The sequence below is a fragment of the Aquila chrysaetos genome, chromosome 1 (assembly GCF_900496995.4).
Source record: "Aquila chrysaetos chrysaetos chromosome 1, bAquChr1.4, whole genome shotgun sequence".
NCBI lineage: Eukaryota > Metazoa > Chordata > Aves > Accipitriformes > Accipitridae > Aquila > Aquila chrysaetos.
In genome coordinates this window covers 66,905,611-66,929,282 of record NC_044004.1, presented here as the reverse complement: position 1 = coordinate 66,929,282, position 23,672 = coordinate 66,905,611, and the positions used below count along the sequence as shown (strand labels likewise).

General features: G+C 36.0%; 1 protein-coding gene across 4 annotated transcripts in view; it reads right to left on the bottom strand.

Moving 5' to 3' along the window:
- The window catches only part of LRBA (LPS responsive beige-like anchor protein), a 431,577-nt gene that overhangs the window by 202,488 nt on the left and 205,417 nt on the right, over positions 1–23,672 (bottom strand). For all 4 annotated transcript variants that reach the window (XM_030023944.2, XM_030023959.2, XM_030023952.2 and 1 more), the window contains one exon: positions 1,250–1,374. In XM_030023944.2, the coding sequence (XP_029879804.1) occupies positions 1,250–1,374 (125 nt within the window). The remainder of the gene's footprint in view (positions 1–1,249; positions 1,375–23,672) is intronic.

The window sequence follows — 23,672 nt, the reverse complement described above, 5'->3', positions numbered from 1 at the left end:
TCATTTATTTTAGAGGACTGATGTCACATTTGGCATTATATCAGCTGACATATTGTAGACATTTTCTTCCAGAAATGGCTCTTTAAGGCTGAGTGCAAGAGGTTAAGATGCCTGACGGAAACTAACTTTACGACACTGATGTTCTTCTATATTCATACAACAGTCTTAATAATTTTAAATTACCATGAAGTTTATGCCTCCACATATAATATGTGTGTGTGTGTGTGTGTGTATGCATGTATGTATACAGTAATTCACAGACTAAAAAAGAAAAAAAAAAGACCTAAATTTAAATTATTCTATTCTATTATTCTATTCCTTCAAGGTGAAGGGTACACAGCTTTAATTATAAACAAATTATTTTTAAATACAAGAAAGATTTTTCTACCTTATCAATGTATCTTCATTAGATCGCAAAGACATGAAATTCTAGACTAAACCCCAAAGTTCACCCCTAGCTTTGGGTGATTTTTTTGTTTATCTTTTTTGTTTATTATAGAATTCTCAAAATGATTATTGTGTTGGTTTTGTAAATACATCCCTCTAGAACAGACACACCAGCATGTAGATGAGTGATCCCTGACAATAAAATGGGGAAAAAAAACCTGTTAAAAAATTGCAATCTTCTTTTTTAAAATCACCAGGTAGAAATCATCATTACCATTTGCTGCTTGAACAATACTTCACATTTCAGCATTTGTTACTATTTCTTCCATATCAAATTCTTGCAGAAAAACTTGATTACTTAAACATAAGCAAAGGTCTGAATGCGGTTTAGCTTCAGAAGTGTTATTTTTCTCTTAATGTATCTGTAACAATAGGCAGATATGTGCTACGGCTAACGGAAATAATTGTTGTGGATTTCTGAAAAGGAAAGATCTTCTTCTGAAGTTACTGAAGTATAAATAGGTAATTTACCGCAAGAAAGTGTGTCCAGGGATTAATGGCAAAATTGCATCCATTTTTCTTCTGCTTAGTGAGAACTGTATTTGTAATCATTGTATGCAAAGTACGCACAACATGCCAGGCCAGCTCAACTAAGATGTAATGAAGAGGCTTAACAAATACCAACATTGCTTGTATGAAGTAACGGTCAGTTTATCTTTGTATTGAACATGTCTAAAATGCAATGACAAAAGCCTTTGGCATTTGGGACAATTTTCTAGCGTCTTATAGGAATGAAGGTCTAGTCTTTACTGCCACGTACTGTAACCTGCTGCTATTGGCAAGAAGCAGATTTTACACTGACCATGTTCTCCGGCTGCTTTTAGTGTCGCTTCAGGATGTGTCGATCCAAGGGGGTTACGCACAAATCGTCGCCGGCGCCGCAAGTCATCTTCCCAGTAGTCAAGGCGCCAGAACTCACGAGGACGACTACAATGAAACAGAGGAGCCACATATGTTAGCAATTATCAAACAGCATGGTAGCACTGAATTTCTGCATAAAGCTCTCCTTGTTTGCGCTGCTTTTGCTTTTTTTTTTTTTTTTTTTTTAACCTCCCCCCTTTCTGCAATCTTTTACTTAGGTATGTCCTTGAAAATAACAATATCACCTTCCAGTCTAAGGAACTCCTTTCCCTTTTTTCTCGGAAGGTGAAATGAGCACTAAATACATCATTTTGAAATGAATTGCTGACAGTGTGATCAGTTTCCCCACACTCTAGTGGCATGTGCTCCGATTTCAGCCTCATTTCAGCCTCAGCAGGGCACCTTTCTCAGTGACTGCATTTATAAACCAGAATAGGGAAAAGGCTATTATAAATATGGTATAGCATTACCTATATTAATCAAAGTCTGTCCCCCTTCATTTTTCTTCCTAATTTGTGCCTTTTTGCACAAGGTCAGTAAATCATACCATGAATTCTTGGTCCAGAAAGTGTTAACTTTAATGAATACCTCAGTTACATGGTTATGTATGTGATAATAAAATATTACTCTGTTTAGATGTGCAGGAATTTAATTAAAATAATCTCTTAAAATATTCATTACATTTAGCCCCTGAGGCTTAGAACAACACAAGAAAATGCATTTCTTTTCCATTTACTGTTTTTAAATAAACCATTCCAGGAGAGTGAAACAGCAATCTATTTTCGAGCAAATCAGATTGGATTTCTGGTTTATGTAGTTGTGTTTTTACATTTAATTAAAAACTACATGTTCTGATGTGTAATAATTGCTATATTGAAGGGATACTTTTAAAAAATTACATCTAGAAAAGGTTATATCAAATTCATTGTTTTCCATTGTACGCTCCAAATATACGTAGATCTTTTTAATATGGTCATATATAAGTGCCAGTTACTATCTTGTTAGATGATCATGAATGAATGCCACTGTAAAACAGTATTTTAGCCCAGAGAATGTACAAAAAATGCCAATTTCAGGTATAGCAAATAAACAAACAGAACATGTCTGAAGCATAGAATAGCCACGCTAGCCCAAAAACCTGTATGCCCGAATTAAAAAACACCGATTTTGTTTGTTAACATAGCTAGTATTAAAACAATTGATAAATGCATATATATTCCATTTCTGGTCCAGGAGCTAATAGAAAGTATACCTGTCAACACTGACAAATGAATAGCCACAACTAATTTACAGATCACCATGTTAAAAATAGTTGGTATCTACATTCTTAGTTTTGAGGTCTAAAAGCAGAAATTAATTTTATTTAAAGTAAAACAAGGTTTCAAACATGGTAACAAAAGCCAGAATAATTTGCATAACCCTACTCTCAAACACAATTTGTAGACATTAAAAATAGTGACTGAAAATAATCTTATAAAAAAGGTGACTCTCTTTGCATCTACCTTCATTAAAATTCTATGCTTTTTTCTAACACCAAAGAAAAGGCAGTGCTATTCTTCATCTTCCTGATTTCTTACTTTCAGAAAAATACTGAAGTATTGGATTCAAATGCCCAGTATCTTATTTTCACACTTCGTGTGTTACAATCATGCTGAAATTTGAATGCTTTGATTATAAAATCCAATGATTTTTGAATAATTAACCAAAGAAAAATTATAAAACACAGAAAGATATGGGTTTATTCAAAGGTCAATTAATAACTTAAAATTCTCCATTAGTGATTATAGAAAAAAGGCAGAACACAGCTGGCTATGTGCATGCCTTTGATAGTCGTAGAGCATGGAGAGGCACTTCATCATTCTGCCTTCCTACATTTATCTGTTAAAATTATTATCAAATATCAGCCAGGATGCAGTCGTGAATCACAGACTGCTCCTCGTCTTCAGGGGAATGATACAATGAGGGTCTATTCATCAGTATGGCAATCGGCACAAGTAATTAGTTCCCTAGACTGAGATCTCCTACAAAGCTTATTTCAGTCGGCACCACAAACATATGACAATGAAAAGCTAATGGAAGCCGCTAAAATTTGTTAACCTCTTCTGCCATCAATCCTTCTGGTATTCTGTGCTACAGTATTATGCAAAGATGGTAAATTATTAATTTGTCATTCATCTATCTTTCTACAGTTTTGATAGAATTAAGTGATGCCATTCTTCTGGATAGCAATTACAATTATACTACATTAAAAAACTATGCTAAAATTATTAGAAAAATAGGTAACAATGATTAGGCACAAAGAATTATCCTGAAACATAAAAGTAGGGGACTAAAGACACATTATTTTCAGTTCGGCATACGAAATTTGCATAGTATTCCATCTCCTTCACCCGTGCGCTGATTCTTCACAAAGAACAACATATCAACTATCAGAACGTGTATTGGGGTATTTATAACTATTGGCAGCCACTGTATTATGAGGCAAAAAAAAACCAAAAAAAAAAAATCTACTCTCTACACATAGAAAAACATTCAACAAAAACCTGCACAGCCAAAAATAAACACCTGTGCTGTCTAATTCTTACAAGTGAGCCATTTTTGAGAGCAGCTGCTGGGACAAATGCATACTAGTACCAGTATAAGCCAGTATACTATATAGCTACTCTAGAACAACTAGCTTACTAGTAACATCAATTAACCACTGCAGTCCCATCCCCAAGAGGCAATGCTGGACCATGCAGACTTTGTACCTCTCCGGCCAGGGGGAGACAGACATCCATTTTGCTCTGATTTGGGCAGAATCGACTGCTGACAAACTGAACGATTATGCAGCAAAGAGCCAAGTAAGCAGATTTTGGGAACAGTATAGTGCCATCGACAACAGGAGACATTTGACAAGAGAAGTTTCCGGCCCTACAATAAAGGCTGCCATATGGACTAAAGGTGCGATATGGACTGGATCAATGAACATAAGTACTCAATTAGTGTAAGTGCAAGAGCAACATTTCTCAGGGGATTGGGGATTTATGAATTATAAATCACATGATTTGCATGGATTTGTCAGGGCCCCCTCTAACATGATACACAGTAATTAGTGGTTCCTTAGTAACAATATTGACTGAATAGAAACAAAGCTTTGATATAAAATTTTTTATTCAAATAGCATAACCATTGTATTGCTTTATTTTTCAAACAGTTCCCCAAATTACCAGGCTATGTACTCAGAATTGAGAGAAAACCTTCCTCTCAATTCCCATGTAATTAACTAGATTGTTACAATTGTACAGAGATTAGGTGAAATACAGAATGACCAATATAACTGGTATTGTCAGGACTTTGAGCGCATCATGCAAAAGAAAAAGTCACTTCACTGTGGTCACTGGGAAAAAGCTTAAATGCTCACATATCTCCATTCCAAGACCAAGAAACCTCTATTTCCTACCACTTTCAAAGATTAACACAATTGGAAACAAAACATACCAACTCATGTACTAGTTTTATTATGGTGTTATAGCAAAAGAATTTTAGGCGTGGGAATTACCTATTGGTCCTCATACCCTATAGGAGATTTAAATGGAATCTAAGCAGTACAACCAGAGAATGACGAGAGGATCACTGCAATTGCTGAAGAATTACTTCTTCTAATGCCTTATCCACTGTGTATTTCAAGATACTCTGCTACCTCTATGACCACAGAAAGGGAGCAGTCAGCACACTAGTGGGGATAGAAAAGGGACTGTGCGAGGTGGGGAAGAGGAAAGAAAATGTAAACCTACAAAAGCAATGGTTTGAGAGGTCTTAGGGCTGTACTTGGGCCACTGGTTAACTGAGAATGGATTTTAGCACACCACAGAAGCAACCATTTGGATCCTGAGACTACTGAAGTACTAAATAAATAAACACAGCACAGAAAAGAAAAACAAAGAAAAGGAAAGGCAGGCAAAAGCAGCACAGCGTTATAGAAATTGTCTGCAGAGACAGAGGATGACTAGAGCTCTAAATGACCTCTTCTATCTAGAAGGCTATCTAGCCTTAAAGGCAAGAAAACCCACTCACGCAAAAGACAATTGCAACAAACTTAAAAGCAGATGGAAACTAGAGTGTGTATGCCCTCGAAAAAATGTGTTATTATGAAGACTCAGACCAGCACAGTCTGCTATTACCGTCTTTGCACAGCCTACTATTTAAAGAAAAACAGTTCTTGCTCTGCTGTATGGCAATTATGTACATTAAACACAGATATGAAATGCTAATCAATGTGAATTTTGTACTGCTAGAAATGACTGCACTGACATGGCTGGAAGCAGAGGCTGTTCCCAGGCCATGGAACGAGAACATCGTGATCGTGACATAAGCATAATATCTCATTCACATGCCCTAAACCTATGTGAAGACACCACAATAAATTTCCAGATTACATACTCCTCGTTGGAACTCTAACTGTAGAGTTAAGCAGGTAAGTCAATCTCCAGACCTAATCAACCCTTGGTCTCTCTGCTAAGACCATCAGCAAGGCAATCAATCAGTAATGGCAATTTCTAAGGTGTAAATGCTCAAACGCAGAGACCTAGGCTAAATTAGCTTCATAGACAACCAAACACAGAGCAGCAACACCACTTATTCATCAGTAACAATGGTATAGATTTGAAAGGAAACCTGGAAGAAGGCAGCTCTGCAATTTCTCCATCACCGACTGCAAGCCTACCACAACTTCTGGTCTTAATTTATTCAGCACTTTGGTTGCAATGGCTCATCAAATGCACAATATCAGGTGCTACTTCTAAATTACACAAAAGAGCAACCATAGAACACAAATAGTGATTCCCAATTTTAAAGAAAAAACACACTTTATTATTTTAATGCTATTCAGGAACATGTCTTGCTCTACATCTAGGTGACTTTTGCTTCCATGTAAAATACTTCAAGAACTCAAGCCAGACATCTGCTACAAGATACCCATTATTCTCCAAAACCAAAAGAAGCAATAAGCATTCGCATTTGATTGTCAATCCAAAGATAAAAGTGCTGAAGTTCTAGAAAGCACTACAGAAATCTTGATGGAGTACTGCTAGCAGACTGCAGGGCATCATGTAATGTAAGAGACTGCTTTATCTTGCAAATTGAAATCCATTGCATTTTCATGCAGTTGGATGTCCAGAATATTAACTAAAATCTCTCATATTTTGCATGTAATAATAAAATGCAAGGTATGTTCCACTAACTGACTTGATAAAATGCAATTTCAGAAAGCAAGTAAAACATTTTCTGAAATCCTTCAACATTCTTGTAATGAGCTTTCACAAACTGTGATCTAAAAAAGCAAGTTACACCAGAGCACATTAATACAACTAGCTACATGTCTATAAGTACTAATCTAAAAAATGTTTTGTGTACATCCAGCTGTATTATTGATTTGTAACATGATCAAAAATATCTAACACGTTTTGGAAAATAAAACATTGAGCTTAATGATGGTAAAGCAAACACTGAAGATTAACTTGACAAGCAAGTTTTCAGCAGCAGTACCAAGTTCAGCATTTCATGCAGAGATCCCACGCACAACTGTTTGTGTTGCCATGTTGTAAACCTAAATCAGAGTACTGATGCAGTAGGGAAAATGACTGTTTTTCAGTAAATCAGGTTCCCGATCTGATTCCCAACTTTGCCTGTATTACCAAAGCACACAGGAAAAGGTTTGATTAATATTAAGTCAAAGTTGCTGCTAAAATATTACTTGGAGAGCTACACTCTATCTCAATGTGTGTATTTCACAGCACTTCTCTGATAATGTATCGACTTCAGAACATTAAAGATTAATTAACTCCTGGTAACTGCATTGAGATCTTTGGAAATGCTACCTACATTACCTGTACCACCTTTAATGGCAAAACCAGTTAATGATCTTCTACTCTGTCCCTCCCTCTCTCAGTTGCATTCATGTAAGCATTGGTGCGGCCACACTAAACCAAATCACAGTAACAATCTGGGATTACTAAGGTTCAATGTTTTTATTCTGTTTTACATTAGTAACCTTTTTACACTGCAGTCTCACCAGCAACTATGTAACTAAAAATGAGGGAAAGAAAGGTGCAGGTGAGGAGAAGGGAGGAAAGGATGAGGAAGAACATCTTTGGTATCAAAAAAGACACATCATGTAATCATATTCTATTATTAGCGGAGTCTGTGCCTTCTCATGTTATCTTCATTTTCCCCACACATAGACATTCATATTCCATAGTTTCAGAATTCAGACTTCCACAAACGGAAATAATTGGGAGCCCTTAAGCAAAAAACATCATGCACAGGCAGGCTCAATCTCTGCCACAGTCATTGCTATACTAACAGGAACTGGTCATAACAAAGGCCCAAGGCCACTGAGTACAACTTCTTTGGCATAATACCTATTATGCAGAACATTAATGTAATCCATTAAATTAGCATAGTCTATCTGCTGCTTCTAACTCTTCTTCAAGAAAACATTTGTCTTTGTCTTTGCAAAAGATTTTTTCCTAAAAGGACTTTTGTCTTTATCTATGCTTCAATTTTATCAAAGTTGGGGGGGAGGAGTTTCTTTTGTTTCCAGAAAAGAAAGTAGTGCCATTTTTCTTTACATCTTTCAGAGGAAATAGATGTGAAAAGCAGGGTATGAACTTCAGGCACAACATCTACATGGACTTAGCATAAAACTGTCACTCTGAGGACCTTTGCACAGGTGTAGGGGACCCTTGTACATTTTAAACCTAAGGCACTTCCAGTGTAGAGGAAAAAAATGGGAACATCAGTAAGAAAAGTGTGTCTTAACATGCTGTTTCCCCATATAAGCAAGACAGTACAAACAGCAAAAATCTGTAATTCCTAGATTTGCATTTTAAAAATGGGTAGAAATGCTGTTTGTATGCTTTTATACAGTAAATAGTTAGGATATTATCTCTTTGTCTCAACCACCTATTACATAATGCAGATACAAATCCCCACCCAGGCCTCCCAATCTCTGTGTTTTGAATCATACCAAAAATCCATTCCCATCTAACCAGCATGCAAAACAAAACTAGAGGAACAATGACAATTTCAGGTATCACAGAGACTCTTTTCTGCATTGACAAGCTTTGAATTCCTCATTTAAAAAGCAATCCAGAAAAAATGTTGACTATAAATGTTTCAGTCTTCCTCTACACATTATAAAGCACCATGTCAGGGTAAAGACAAGCCTACCTTTAAGGTGTTGCTGTCCTAGATTATGGTGTTATTAACCTCCAGTTTAAAAACAGTTCTGTTTATGTATGCTCTTCTTTGATCTTTATTAACCCCTTGGTGGCTAACCACAGCCCCAGCTTTTTTGGAGGCAGCATTCTTTGAAGTGCTGGCATTCCAGCACACACTGATACTTCAAAGAGGGCTCACTTAAATACATGGTACAGTACTAATCATGTATTCTGCAACGACTATCTTATCTTAGACTGATCTTATTTTGATAAATCTAAAATAAAGCTGCACTTTAAAAGATGTCACCTTAAGACACAGTTCAATTCTTGTTGCATTTCCATCAAGATTAATTATAAATTAACCGAAACGAAAACTACTCCACTTCTCTATCAGAAGTTAACGTGAAAACTTTCTTCTGGCTTTGAGCAAAATTAGTTCAGACATGACACAGACGTGGAAGAATGAACATATAGCAAATACGCAACCGGATGCTTTGGCTTAGTTGCTCATAAATCTTTCCAGATCTCACACATCCTACACCTGATTGCAGTCAACAACTTTTGTTTTTCAAAATAACTACAGTTCATACAGGTCCCATAAACTGCTATTCATATTGAAAATAACAAAACCTACCATAACATACAAAAAATAGGTACACTGGATCTCACTGGAGTTTTTTTGCTGTTTGTCTGATAATGTGGAAATTTAGTCTGCAGTACTTAGTCATCCCCATCCCTTCCTTGCCAAAATGAACAATGGAATATACGAATATAAGTTGGAGTATGTATGATAAAGGAGCTAGCTCAATCTGTACCTCCTTAGCCATTCCTACTGGTTCTGATGCTTTCACCTTAAGCATGTGCATAGAAAGGACCTATATCTTTTCTCACTAATTACAGCATCAGCAGATTTTCTGTAAGGAATGAAGTACATTGAAATATTATGACTCAGATTAAATTCTTTCCAATAGCTTGGAATTTGAGATGATAAATATTTCAGCATTACTGGATACATAGATCAACTTTTGACCAAAATAAGAAAATGTCCTCAGAGCTGTTATTTCGTTTGTGTATTGTTCTGACCCCAAAAGTATTAAACACAGGAATTACAGTAAAGCTTTTTCCAAAAATCTTAGATTTGACCTGCACCAAACATTTCAGCTTAACTACCATCTCTTCTAGAAGAAACAAGATGAAATCACATTCCCACATATCTGCACTTTAAGAGCTGTGGCTAACCTGTATCCTTTTTTTATAGCTCTCTTAACAGCTGGATACTTTTCTTACTTCCATAAAAATGTAATAGTGCACCCCTCTGATTCAGCAAATACTTTTCTGCTCTATGTTCTTCTAAAGGAAATTAAAATTTTTTTTCTTTTGTATATATATTTTCAGTCCTCTGCCAGAAAGGTCTAAACTAATTGTTCCAATTTCTTTTCCCCCAAAAAAAGAAGTTAAAATTAGTATCTAGTAACTAAATTAACTCAGCAATTCAACAAACACCAAAGAGAGGAATAGATACAACATCTACAGTTTTCCAATCCAGAATGAACCTCTGCAAGGTGGTGCAAGCTCTGTTAAAGATAATTTGCCTTCAAACCAACCTTGCCAAAGTAAGTTTTCCATTCAAGAGAGACCAGCCTGTTAGTTCATTTGATAAGAGACTGTCCTGCAAATTATGAGAGATGGAACAACTCTGGCCTGCTTACACATTTTGGGTTTTTTTAAACCTAGAATAATAAAGAGAAGAAAGTCCTCTCTGAGGTTTCCAAGTGCCTACATATAAAAAAAAAAAAAAAATATATATATATATATATATATATATACACACACATTTTATCATTTTATTGTGGACAGAATTTCAGTGCATCTGGGGAGGTAAGAAAATTCCACCTTCAACCTCTTGCTTAATCACAAATTAATTTGAACATACTTGTCCTTCTGCTTTAAATTACATTAGGGGGAATAGGTAACTCTCTCAGGTCCACAGCATGTTTGGCTATTGTTAAACAGTATCTTCAAAAAAGTATTACCAAGTTGGATTGTGGGTTAGGATATTGAAGTCTTAGAGACACCCAACTTCAACATTACCTGCATTTCTCCTACTCTCTGATATAACTGAAATAAAAGCTTACATTAAAAAAACAAAACAAAACAAAAAACCAACCAAAACCAAATAAAACCACCCTTCAAGCATGATTTAAAGGCTAATACTTCTGTCAGAGATTTAATTCAGGATTTTAAAATCTGAGGAGGGCGAAAATCTGGGAAATGACTTCATTGTGTGATGATTGCAGGAACATATGTAAGAAAGAGTTCAAGTAACTGCAAACATTGTATCGCTCTCTGAGACAGGAAACAATAAGTACGAGGCAGCAAGACCACTAAGAAGCACATGGAGCAAGATTCCTAACTGTTACCATACTAGCATAGCATAGTCAGGAAACAACAGGACTCAAAAAACTTTACAAAGGTTTAACTTATTAAACATATTTCTCTGAAAGCCTCGCAAAAGGTCTCTAAAAATAAAAACACAGCACTGAATCATGATGAAGCACCCTTTCCTGGACCACACAGAGAATACGGCATTTACTTCAAGCTTTAAATGAAGGAAAACGTAGCCTGAAAACATACCTTACCTTCTATTATATGTGGTCAACGAATGAGGAGACAAAAGGTTGGCAATTAATAGGCATTGTACAGAGGCAAGTTCAAAACTGTTACCTGACACAGTCTGCAAGTGAAGATGCTGCCTGTGAATTGCTCTTTGCAAGGTGGTAGCTATCAGCTTACACCAAGACCCTGCAGGTGGAGTAAAGAATACTGCTTCACACCTATCTGCTGCACAGTCTGCAAGAACTGGGTGTGAAACAGTACCTTGGTAATGAACATTTGGAGTGAGCAACACAAGGGACAGTGCAATACTCTTTCCTCCACATATCCTTACTTCACACTCAAGACTAACACCATTAGCATTTAAATCCAACGAAAGACTGTAAAATGAAACCTTAAGAAGCAACAAACCAGGAAATGTTTCCTGTTTCACTTCAGTCATCTTAAAATTAACATAATGCCCCAACTTCTCTCCCCTCTGTGTTAGCATCCATAGAGACACATGCTAAAAGACAATAAAGCTTTTTCTTCAGGAGGGCTATTACCTCTCTTGACAAGGTTTCCAACTTTTCCCTCTTCAGCCAGCTATTCTTTTGTTTGCTTTTAAGACAAATTTACCAGCCATCTCAGCAACAATAATTCTGAGTTTCAAGTCAAATGTGAAAAAAAAAAAAAAAAAACCAAAACACCATAACCAGCAGGAAAAACAACATACCTCTTTAGGTTCTTTCCTAATATTGAAACAACTGTCTCAGTATTAAGCAGTTCTTCTCAACAGAGCAATCCCATCATGGAGGAGAATGCAATGGACACAACACTGTCACTCACAACTGGAAACAATAAGCCATACGTAGCAAAGAATCCCTGTCCCACAGCCACTCAGCACCGCTAAGAAACGCACCCATCAGAAAGGAGAAGCGAGCAATCTGGGTTAACTCACACTGGACTGCACCCAAACCACATCTGTCACTCCAGCAGCACCACCAACCGCCCGATGGACTCCCTGTCCCCTGCAGAGGAGGACGTGAATGCACCCACCGGATAGAAAGAGCACAGGAACAGCTGTATCTTTTCTCACCAAAAGTCTAACCCCAAATTCTGCATCCAAAAATGTCAGTAGTGGCTTAAGGAAGAGTAAGATCAAACTGACCATGTACAACTTCTCCCCTAATACTCTGCCAGTTTCCAACTATTTTCAGCTCAGGGGATTTCCTGAGACTAATATGGTTTGTCTATTTATACTCCTTCTTCCTTCTAATGTGTTTCTTTTGCAAGTGCTCATCCACAGTGGAGAAACAGACTTCAAACCAAGCCAAGTATCAGCGGCCTCAACCCCCAAGTTCAGAGCTTGGGAAGAATTACTAGAGTGAAAAACAACAGGCTGGAACTGTGCTAATTTCTGGGAATTTCTGTTCTAATGTGTCACTTGGGCACCAAGGTAAATAGTTTTAAGTGGCACAGGCAAACCTTAGTTTCTGGACTACAGAATTCTATCTGTGTGTGTATAAATCAAGTATCTGTATAGTATGTGATAGTGTTAACATTCATGCAAAACAATAGTAGGGACACTGAAGAGAAAAATCCTTTAGGTACTAAAGAAACTCCGAACAAAACTATAAATTGTATATTTAAAATCTGGAATGCAAATGTGAGAACAGAACATTTCTCTGTAACAACAATACAATTCTCCACATTTTTTGCTGGAGATGTTAATTCTAGTTTTATGTAAATTCTTCAGAGAAGATTATTTAAGACTATATCACTGTTAAATTATTGTGCAGATACTTATAAGCATGGTTTAGGTATACTGCATCACAATGCACATTTTCTTCCTTGAACATAATCTTCCGCATATATAAACTCTATGTGTAATTATCCGTAAAGTCACACCTTTTGCCATTATTCAGCTTTAGAAATAATCATGTATTATCCCTGCTAAACTAAGCTAACTTCTTTTTTTCAGTAGCCTATGATGAAAAAATTAAAGCACCCAAACATTTTGACCCAGTATATAACACAACTTCACCAAGAAACCTTGTCTACAAACTTTGTTAAATCCATTGCAGAAAACACTCTTTAAAAAAAAATCATGGTAAAAGAATTGAGAAGCATATTGTTTTTGCAATTAGCTTTGCTGCTGACAGAAGAGTCGGTTCAGACTGACACTCAAAATTGAGAAAAGACTGTTTCATTTCATCATGAAAATAGAATGTTTTCACTTTCCTTTTCAAAATAAAAAGCCCATATATTTTGTAAGAGATTTTAAGGATAAAGTGAAAAGTTTTCTATTGATATAAAAACATCAATGTTTTCAGAAGAATCGTTTATTCTTTCTCACTTTGGGAGGAAGATGAATTCAGTCATTAATGAAATGAACAGAGCCCTAGAAAAGAAGAAAAAAAATACTAATTTACATGCAAACCAGTTTGATTTTTTTCAACTGACTTGTGAATTTTAATTTGGACTGTTTCAAATACTGAATATATACACAGCTACTTGTACTACATTTTTCAACTAAAAATTAAAAATACAGTAATGAAAACAATGGCAAAAGGACTCAAATAAAACCTGATCTTTTGCTACAACTTCTCAAGGTCACAGGATTCATTTTCAGTATCATGCACCATTAAAATTTACTTTGTTGTACTAGTCACTAAGAGGGATAGAGAATACGGTTTTCACAAAAGGGATGGCTTTCATCTAGACCTTCAGCCTCTTTATAGGGAATAACTTTGCTAAACTTTGGAAATGAAATACATGTGTGAAGCTATACGGGCAAGCAGCAAATCACAGCAATAGCTACGGATTACTTACCAAACCATATGATAGAAGTAACCAATCTTTGATACTAATCGCTGCAAGATGGTATTTTCCCCAAAAATTTCCCGTGAGGGAAGGGGGCAGTGAGAGAAGAGACAGACTGACAATCATCACAGAGATTAACGCACACTGTATGGGATTTGGGGATGAGAAATTAACACATTAACAAATGTAACAGGTTCTTTGGCTGAATTTATTCTGTGGCGTGGATTCAATGGCTTTTGAATGTTTCATAAGAAATAGGTTTGTAGGTAATACTACTTGCCTAAAAGTCTTCTAAGGTATCAATTTAATTCTGTTTCTTATATTTCAATAATTTGTAATAAAATTTCACAAGTCAAAGTTAGCTGTGTTAAGAGAACTTTAATTTTTCCATGTACAAGCTTTTGCCCTAAGTATTTATTTGGTTATCTCTGTACAAAGCTGCCAAATACAGCCATGCTAAAAGGCTTTGGAAGTTCAGTCTGTGTACAATCAAGTAGGTGTTTGCTAATAGTAAAACACCTTTGAAGATGCTGCCCATCCTTCCCTAGGTCATGCCTCTCAGATTGCCCCCATCACACTTCTTATATGCCAAGATTGTGACATTATGTGCGTCAAACCCACTAAGAATGGTCTTAGTTCCTGTCTGTGACAAACATGCATTATTCCCACAGACCAACAGAGAACAATTCCTCTAGTCCAGAATTTTATCTACTAAAAAAGAAAAAAAAAAAAAATTAAACTTCCTCTGAAATGGCTACTCCAGAAAGATCGAGTGACACTGGGACAAAGAAAGTTGCAGCTGTCTTTCACCAGTGCTCTACATCCACGACAACATAAGCAGCACAAAGTTGGAAATTATTTAATCCAGATACAGAAGAGACAAAGAGCCCTGTGAGGCAACAAAGAAAGCATCTACATGTGGAAGCCATGGAAGATAAAAATGTGAGAGGGGAGAGATTACGCATATATGATCTGCTGGTGATCAAGCAGAGAAAAGAGGACAGACTTGGGAATCAGTAGGACAAGAGGCCAAGTAGGGAAGGGGTGGCACAATACCAGGTCTGGCTAGGACAAAAACCTTGGAAAAGCAATAAACGGTCAAAAAAGAAATCTGATGAAGAATTAACAGGGACAGAAAATGCAGGCAGGCAAGAGCAGAAAGAAGACTAGGGAGGTGGGGGGAGAAAGAATTTCTTCTGTAATGTCCTTATTAGGCCATTAGGTGTTCCTGATTCTATTGCTCCCTGAAAATTGGACCTCATAATCTTAATACTGTCCTACAATATTTGCTATTTTTCTGAAGAGAGGGGGTGAAGTAGTGTGTATATGTGTATATTTAACGCATAGTGTTTCCACTTCCAAGATTTCCCTGTCATGAAGTAATCTTGCAGCTGCTACTTAAAACAGCAAAGATCTCAATCATACAAGTCATGTCTCACTTACCCCACCATTTAAAAAAACAAAAAATAATAAATAAATATACCACCACTCCCCGCCCCCCGCTAAAATCACACCTTAGCATCTTTAGCAGCAGTAGCAACAGCTTCATGAAAGTTACCAAATGAATCCATCCAAAACTGTGAACTTTTTAATGATGTTACTACAAGGTTCTTTAAGCAAGGAGAGATAACACTGTGCTTATGCTGTCTTTTAATGTTTGAATCAGGAGCCTGCTGCCATACTCAGACACACACTGCAGTAAGGCAAAGCTAGAAAATGTTTTTAGGAACACAAAACACCAAAAACCAACAAAATTTTAAAATTACTTAATGGGGCCACAAAGCACATTAGTACGGGTATTTCTATCTAATACTGCAGTTTCTCATTCCCAGTTTTGATATGGCCATTCTTTCAGCTGTCCTTAAAATGACAATCTCTCAAATATTTATTTTTAAGGGTGCATCAAGGACTAGTAAACATCAAAGTTGAATGCGTTTTCTTATTCTTTAAAAGTTCAGGAACAAAAAATATTTGCCTTACTAGGGTAGAAAGAATACTCGTGGAGGCTATTTACTGTGTTCATAGTTTGGAAAATATTATTTCAGTAATCAAACTTTAACACTGCTATTTAGAACCAGAGACCGTAAGAGACGTATAATAAAATCCACAGATACAAATCACATGATAAATCCAGTGATTAATGCTTTGGGGTTCTGGTGGTTTGGGTTTTTTGTTTGTTTGGTTTTTTATATATAAAATTATATATTCCTTTATTTAAAAAGTATTCTTGCATTGCTAGCATTACTGTACTGTGAAATAGCATCCTCCCCCTTAAATACACTATTACCCACAAGCATATGCTTTCTGTTTCTAAGTATCATTAATAAGGAAGTTGCCTTAAAGCCCATTCAAGTAACGGGTCAATATTCCTAGATCTGACATACAAAAAGGACTTCTAAAACGAAGCTTGTCATTTTTTTTTTGTTTATTTTATATCTATTTTTTGCTCTTGTTCACCCTCCTTTGAAGTTAGTCTTCAAAGCTTCAATATCAATTGGAATGCAGCATTAAGGATTTTACGACACTATGCTACTTAAACTTTTATTGTTTTGTTGTGAAATCATAATCAGAAGGATTAAGCTCTTGTATTTGGCTTTTTGTTTCTCTTTTTTTTTTTTTTTTGTAATTTACTCTTTTTTTTTTTTAATTCCAATTCCAGCATGCCATAAATCTGTAGCATGCCCCTTTTAGTCTTCCCACATAGACAAAATAATGCAGTTTACACTTAAACATGCTCAAGAAAAAAAATTAACATTCTTTATCATTTTCTAGCAGAGACAGTTAATACTCTCAGGCTACATTAATAGAATCTTTCTGCCATTGTAGAAAGTTTGATAGCACTCTTATTTCAATGTCTGAATTTTTCTCCTTTTTTTGACAAAGACAAACGATTGCCATCAATCAAGATCCAATCGGGTATACACAGAGTCAAGCAAATGCATCACTCTTTACTGGTTTTCCTGCTATTTGTGCAGGCTTTGCTCCATATTATTTTATAGAATGATCAAAAAAGCAGCCATAAGATAGATCATTCACACCCACTGTAAAATTAACTTTCATGAATAATGAGAGTTTTAAACCTCAGATAATGTATATGTTATACAGAAGATATTGCTGGAGTTCATTTCTGGCTAGAGATTATGTAAATGATACTATATGACCTTTATCATTACAAACAGGACATGCAAAACACATATTATTTCATACATCATTCTACAGCAAGTCAGTACCTAAAGGAGAATCAGTCATTTATAATGTTCATGGTGAAGTGCTAAGGTTGCAAGAAAATGATATGAAGTACTTGTGATATTTTTGACTACTCCTCCCCCTTAACCTGTTACTTATGTGCTCTAAACATACTAGAAGCAACAAAAATAAAGTTTATCTCCCCTCTTTACAAGAAAATTAGTATTTTGTTTCTCAATAGAAAGATTGTTTATCTCAAGACTGAACTATGCTAATAACCATTTATATCAAAGCCAATGATGTTGAATTAATAGCAATACATAGAGCTATATTTATATAATGAATAAGTAGTTCCATTTTTTATATAAAACAATATTTTAAATCACTTTCCTTATGTTATTTCCTTATTACTGAACAATAAGCTAAGCAAAGTTAAATTGCTTAAAGATTTCCCAAAGATAAAAGGTACTATTCACCGTGAAGGCTAGACAGCAGATACACATATGGAATCAATGACAAACTCTAGGAAAGATCTAGCCAACCAAACAACGCTCAGCCTGCGTTGTTCCAGACTTCTCTGCTCTGCACCAATGAGGAACAAAAAGAGCATGAAACGTGTTTTAAATTTTGAGACTTACACAGCTCAAGTATTTAAGGGCCCTTATCAAAATAGCTAAATAAATATAATTATACAAAATTATACACAATCATTAATTTTATATATATATATATATATATATATATATATATATATAATTATATACATTGAAATGTCATATAGCCATCAAAGAAATGCCTGTTCCAAAACATCAATTCTTTGGTATGAGCAAGCAGTAACATGAAAAATTTGGTTAAACTGACTGCATATTATTCTTATGTCAGGAAGTATACTGTGCCACAGTTTACCAGTTCTTAGTTCTCAATATCCTTCTTACTTTGAAACCTTCTGTCTACCAGTCCTTTCATCCAATCCTAATAGAGGCATATTTTTCTGATAGGTTCAGTAGCTTCTGCTGATCTACTGGACCACATCACAGCTTTAGATACTGATCATACACCATGCTTTACATAATGACAAGAGAGGATTTAGTTACATCCCCAATTGATTTCACATTCTGGTATCACTTCTCCAGTACAAGTACACTTGTAACACTTGTCCTTAAATCTCCACAGTCTTTCACTGCAATGGAGTATTCCCCTTGCTACTTGGGTGGACGATCCCTCTTTATTGCAGACATCTGAAGGCACATAAGGGAGAAGATGGTTGGAAAAGATGACTCTGCAGTCTTCAGAGAAGAGCAGCAGAGAGTACAGAATGCAAATGACACTGGACATCTCATCTGACTTCTCACAGATGATCGCTGATACTGTATTTCTCAACTTCTCAGTACCAAGTATGAAACCTTGGACTCCAAACTGAAGAACTGCTGGGTATCCAGAGTGACACTGGAAGTCAATAGAGGCTTTACTCTTTAAAAACAGTGTACTGTGGCCAGATAATTTGAAAACCTGTCAGAGGACACTTATGACTTCAATCTCTCCTGTGCCCCAGTTTGCCATCTGTAAAACAGGAATAATTATGAGCCACTGTAAAAAATTGCTCTGAAGATTTGTGAAGTCAGATGCTATAGCAGAAGCACTCTGGAGAAGCCCATGGGCTTCTATATTCCGTATAGAATATAAATCTACTTCACAGTGTTAGAAACAAAACAAAACTTCACTTAAAGTGAAGAAGAAAATTTTACCTCGGCAAGCAAGATCTGGGCTACAGACTGAAATCCAAGCACAAACAACATTTTAACAGCTGCTTAGCAGTTGTCATCCTGTGCACTAAATGTTACAGTGGTCCCCTGAGAGCAACAGTATGAGATTCTCCAATTAAAAACTGCTTCATAATACATGTAGGGCCAAAATATGGTTGCATAAGTAATGTAAGTTCTGACACTCAGCAAACTTTTGAGCTCTTGACTTTGTATCTTTAACAACTCTGTTAACATAGGGAATTGGGATGGGGAGTAGATGCATCTGCCTACCTGTTCTCGAGAGACAAAAAAGAAACAAGGGCAGGAAAGAGAAAAGGTAGAAAATAATAGAAATTAGCTATCACCCAGAAAATCACAGTCAGTCTAGATTTTTTTAGAAATCATCACCAAAAAATCAGTTTTATGAAAGAAGATAAGCTTCTGGTTGGATGGATTTTATCACAGAACACTTCCCGCCTGTCTAAGGGAGCAATTGCCTGCAGCCATCCAGATCTTTGCGTGCTGCATTTTTTAAAACAAATCTGTACAGCAATTTTCTTCAGCAGGGTCAAGCCAGGGCAGACATCTCTGTGTGATACTCAGAACTGCAGTTCAACTGCTGTGGCCCCTCTCCCACACACTTCAACAGGCCAGCACCCTTATCAAACCCACCTGAGAATCACCAAGAAATTCTGTCCTAACAGACTTCTCAATAGTATCACAGATATAAATACACAGCCAGGATGCTGTTCAGCAAACACAATACAAAAAAACATTTATATGTCAAATTACTCTGTAGCCTTATCTCACAGAAGCTTACAGCTGCATCTTCAGGCTAATGTACACAGTATATACCTGCATAACTAGAACAATCTTAGTATTAAAATATTATAACCCCAATGTAGATAGTTTTCCTTTCTCCCCTTCCCTCAGTGGCAGTTCTGTAAGTACTTATGGGATATAGGTGTCCTTCACCTCACCTTTATCTGAATCCAGTGCTTTCATCAGCTGTAGCTCTCAGTTTCCAGAGCCCTCTGTTATTTTCACCCCCATTTCATGTCGCCTATTCTCCTCCTGGTCAAGAGTCCTTCTGGCCATCTTCGTGTCCCTTCCCACCAAGAAGGGAATGCTTTTACACACTTCCTCTTCCCGCTTTTCTCGCCATTTCTTTCCAAAATCTAAAATTGTACTGTGGAGTTGAGTAATAGAGGCACTGTAGTGCAGAAATACCGTAATTTATGTTGTCATTGACTAGTTTTCTGTTTGCCTTTTACTAGGTCATTTGAAGCCGACACATGTGCTAATCAGACACCAGGAGTTACATATACCACTCATTTTCCCCTCTCCAGTTTCCTAATTACCTGTGAAATATTAGTGTTCTAATCAGTCATGGCTATCACGCCTCTCCATAAAGCAACTTTAGCCATTCTGCCAGAGCTGTAGTTGAATCAGTGGCAACATCATTTACCTTAACCAACAGCAGTCAAAGAACAAACCCAAGGGAAGAACTGTTTGTGTAAACCAGAAAACTCTCTTCAATGCAAGACATAAGCTAATCACCAGGGTCAAATTACAGACCAAATAGTGAGGACTGCATTATGTATTGTAAACTCATTTTAACTCAACCACTGTAAAGAAAACAACCTTCTTTTTTGTCTTCCTTCTCCCAACCACGTTCCAAATGCATAAGAGTAGGCTCAAAATAATGTCTGCATAAAGTATTGACATAAATAGGGTATTTTCCCTCCATTTCTCAAGTGCAATTCCTAGCAACTGTCCTGTTTGCATTAGCTAGAGCTAGAGCAAGTATCCCCTCAAAGATGGAGATATTAATCATTTTCTAATATATGCACCTGAAAAAAAAACAAAACAAAATATGGAACACAAAAGACAAAAGAAGAAGAAATAAGGAAAATAACCAGTTTTACTTCTGAGATATGCTTTTTTTTGCTTTTTCTTAACAATTTCTTCATATTCTCCTTTTCACTAGCATCCTAAATCTTATTGGCCTCTCTTTCAGATAATTTTCTAATATATTAAATGCCTTATAAAGTACATATATTTAATACCATTGTGCCAGTTGGTAACTTAGTAGAGGTTGTGCAGAGTTTGCCTTGCCTATATTATAAACTCAAAGTCAGTATAATAAGAGAAAAATTAAAGATAACTATGTCTGTATTTTGCCTTTAAATTGTATCAAAACATCCCTGCTCCTCAGTTTGAGCAGATAAAGGCATCAGATATTCCAATGCAAGAAAAAAACATATTACGTTAGATTTAGAAGCATAGTTATCTGAAACAAAATTGGCCACACAGTATGAAACAAATTAATTATGTCATTTAATGACAGTATGCTTCAACCAATTTACTTCTACTTTTTTTTTTCTTTTCTTTTTTGAAGCCTTGCCTTCTACTGTTTAAGGAAGAAAAACTTGTACTGTCATCAGTTCCGTTCAAACAGAAAAACTGCAAAGCTTAGACTCTTACACAAAAATAACACACTCTGAACAGAAAAATAATTTACATAGTAAATTATAACATACTTGCAGGATCAACTGAGGGCAAAAATTACCTTGGTCAGGGAAAAGGCATGAGAATTCAATATCTGGCTTGTTCTTTGACCTAAACAACTTTTAGATTGATGTCTAACAGCACATTCTACCATACAGTAAAAATAAGAGTTTATATTTCTCAATACTTGCCTGCTTCCTTGTTTATATATTTCAAATTTTTGACCAAACAGAAGATACGTAATGACTTAATCCCAAAAACACTTTTCAAATGGTACTGTGTGTATATCACGTAATTGAATCAATAAATTTTCATGGCCCAGTGTTTACCTTTTGCTGCGGAATGAACTGTAGTACAAGAACTGGTTACAACCATTATACTGCTAATGCGGCAAATACTATGGAGTCAGTTTGAGTAAACTCTACAAGGTTACAAGGTCAAAATAAAAGACTGCATAATTTATCAGATCAGGCAAATCATTTTGAAAGTACAGAGTTAAGTGAGGCATTAGCCTGAGATTACCGCCTTTCATGAATAAAGGTTAGAATCAATGTTTATTCAGTCATACTATAGATGGCATGTCCTATATAAACTTCATTCATTTAAAGAAATCCTTCCTGACACTGTCACTATTTAAAACAGTGGAACATAAGTAATGCATGCTGTTCTTTTAGGATTACTATCCCAAACCATCTAACATTGTTGATCTTGCAAAATACCAAGTCCTAGATTATCAAAAAATACCCCAAGTAACACTATCCCTTGCAGTAATGAGAAAAGTTTTTACTTCCACTAAGTTTGTTGACAAATTTAGTCAGAAAAATAACGCAATTATAACCTTGTCTCTGTAATATAAGCTTACTGAAATATGCTGTAATATCTTTTCATGGCATATGAATAAGCTAAAAAGTAAGGAAACCAGCATGAAGGCCATCTAAAAACCATGATATTTGTTTTGGGTTTTTTTTTTTTTTTGCAAAATTTTACTGCTAGTCTCAATTTCTGACCACTTTTACTTTTGGCCTCAGCATTATAACATTAATGGCTTCCTACTGCTGTTCACCAGTTAAAAATTCAGCACAGTTTTAGCAAGATGAGCTATACGAGTAATGGACAATAAAAAAGCAAAATAAAATCAATTAAACCAGTGAGAATAGATCCTCTGAATGCACAGAACCTAAATTGTTTTAAACTGATTTTCTTTTTTAACGACTGTTGGTTAGTTGAAGGTATACAAGTAGAGGACCACTTGCACTGGAACTAGTATTTCACGCTGGATTTTATTAAAAAGCAAATCTATGGACAGTTTTTAAACTTCTGCATGTTAAAAAGTGGAAATGGAAGGAAAAAGATGTTTGGGCATGAGAATAGGAAAATATTTAAACAAAGAAGCAGCAGTACTAGGGAGACTGAAACAACCACAGAGAAGTATTAAGCCTCATCATATCTACAATAAGGACAACACTAGTCAGCCTCTATTTCACAGTCAAAGCAGTTTGTATTCACTAAGGAAGAGGAAACTCAAGGGCATATATACTGTGTAAAAGCATCCTCTTAATGGAACAGCAGAAGCCCGCACATCCCTCAATTTCCTACTCTCCTCTCTTGAATGCAGTAGTCAGCTCCTGAAGAAATACTCTTTTGGGGAACACTACTGTAGTCTACCTTATGTGAAAAAAGGAGCCACTCTGTCGATGCATAGGAAAGGTACACCTCGTGTTTTGGCTGGTACTCAAGCTTTTATACTGATTCTCTCTCTATTCATGGTTTGACCAGTCCTTCACATGTGTAGGTAATAAGAGAGTTATGTGACAAAATTTAACAGAATATGATGTTAACAGCATGTTTGCACATTTATGTTCCTCAGCAGTAATAAGATAAATACCTGTAATTCATATATACTATATCTATGAATTGCAACATCCTTTAACACCATCAAGACTGTTACTAGAACTATGCATTTTATTTTTCATGTACGAATAATAAATAAATAAGTTCCCAAATGGAAAGACCTGGCATTCGCAATCAAATGAAGCAGATAAAAATATCTAAGTACTCCACTATTCAAACCTGGATTAACAGTAGGACTGAGCATGCATAGATCATAGCTAAACTTGTTCTAGCAATCTGTAGAGAGGGAGCGATGAAAGGCTAGCCCTGAAATCTCAATCAATGCATATCTCCCTGAAACATAGCATACAGTATGCAACACAATATAACACGTCCCAACCACTTTGATAACATTGACCGTCTCACTTCTTTCAGATGCTGTATTTGCTGAATTGCTGTGTTACCATGATAGGCA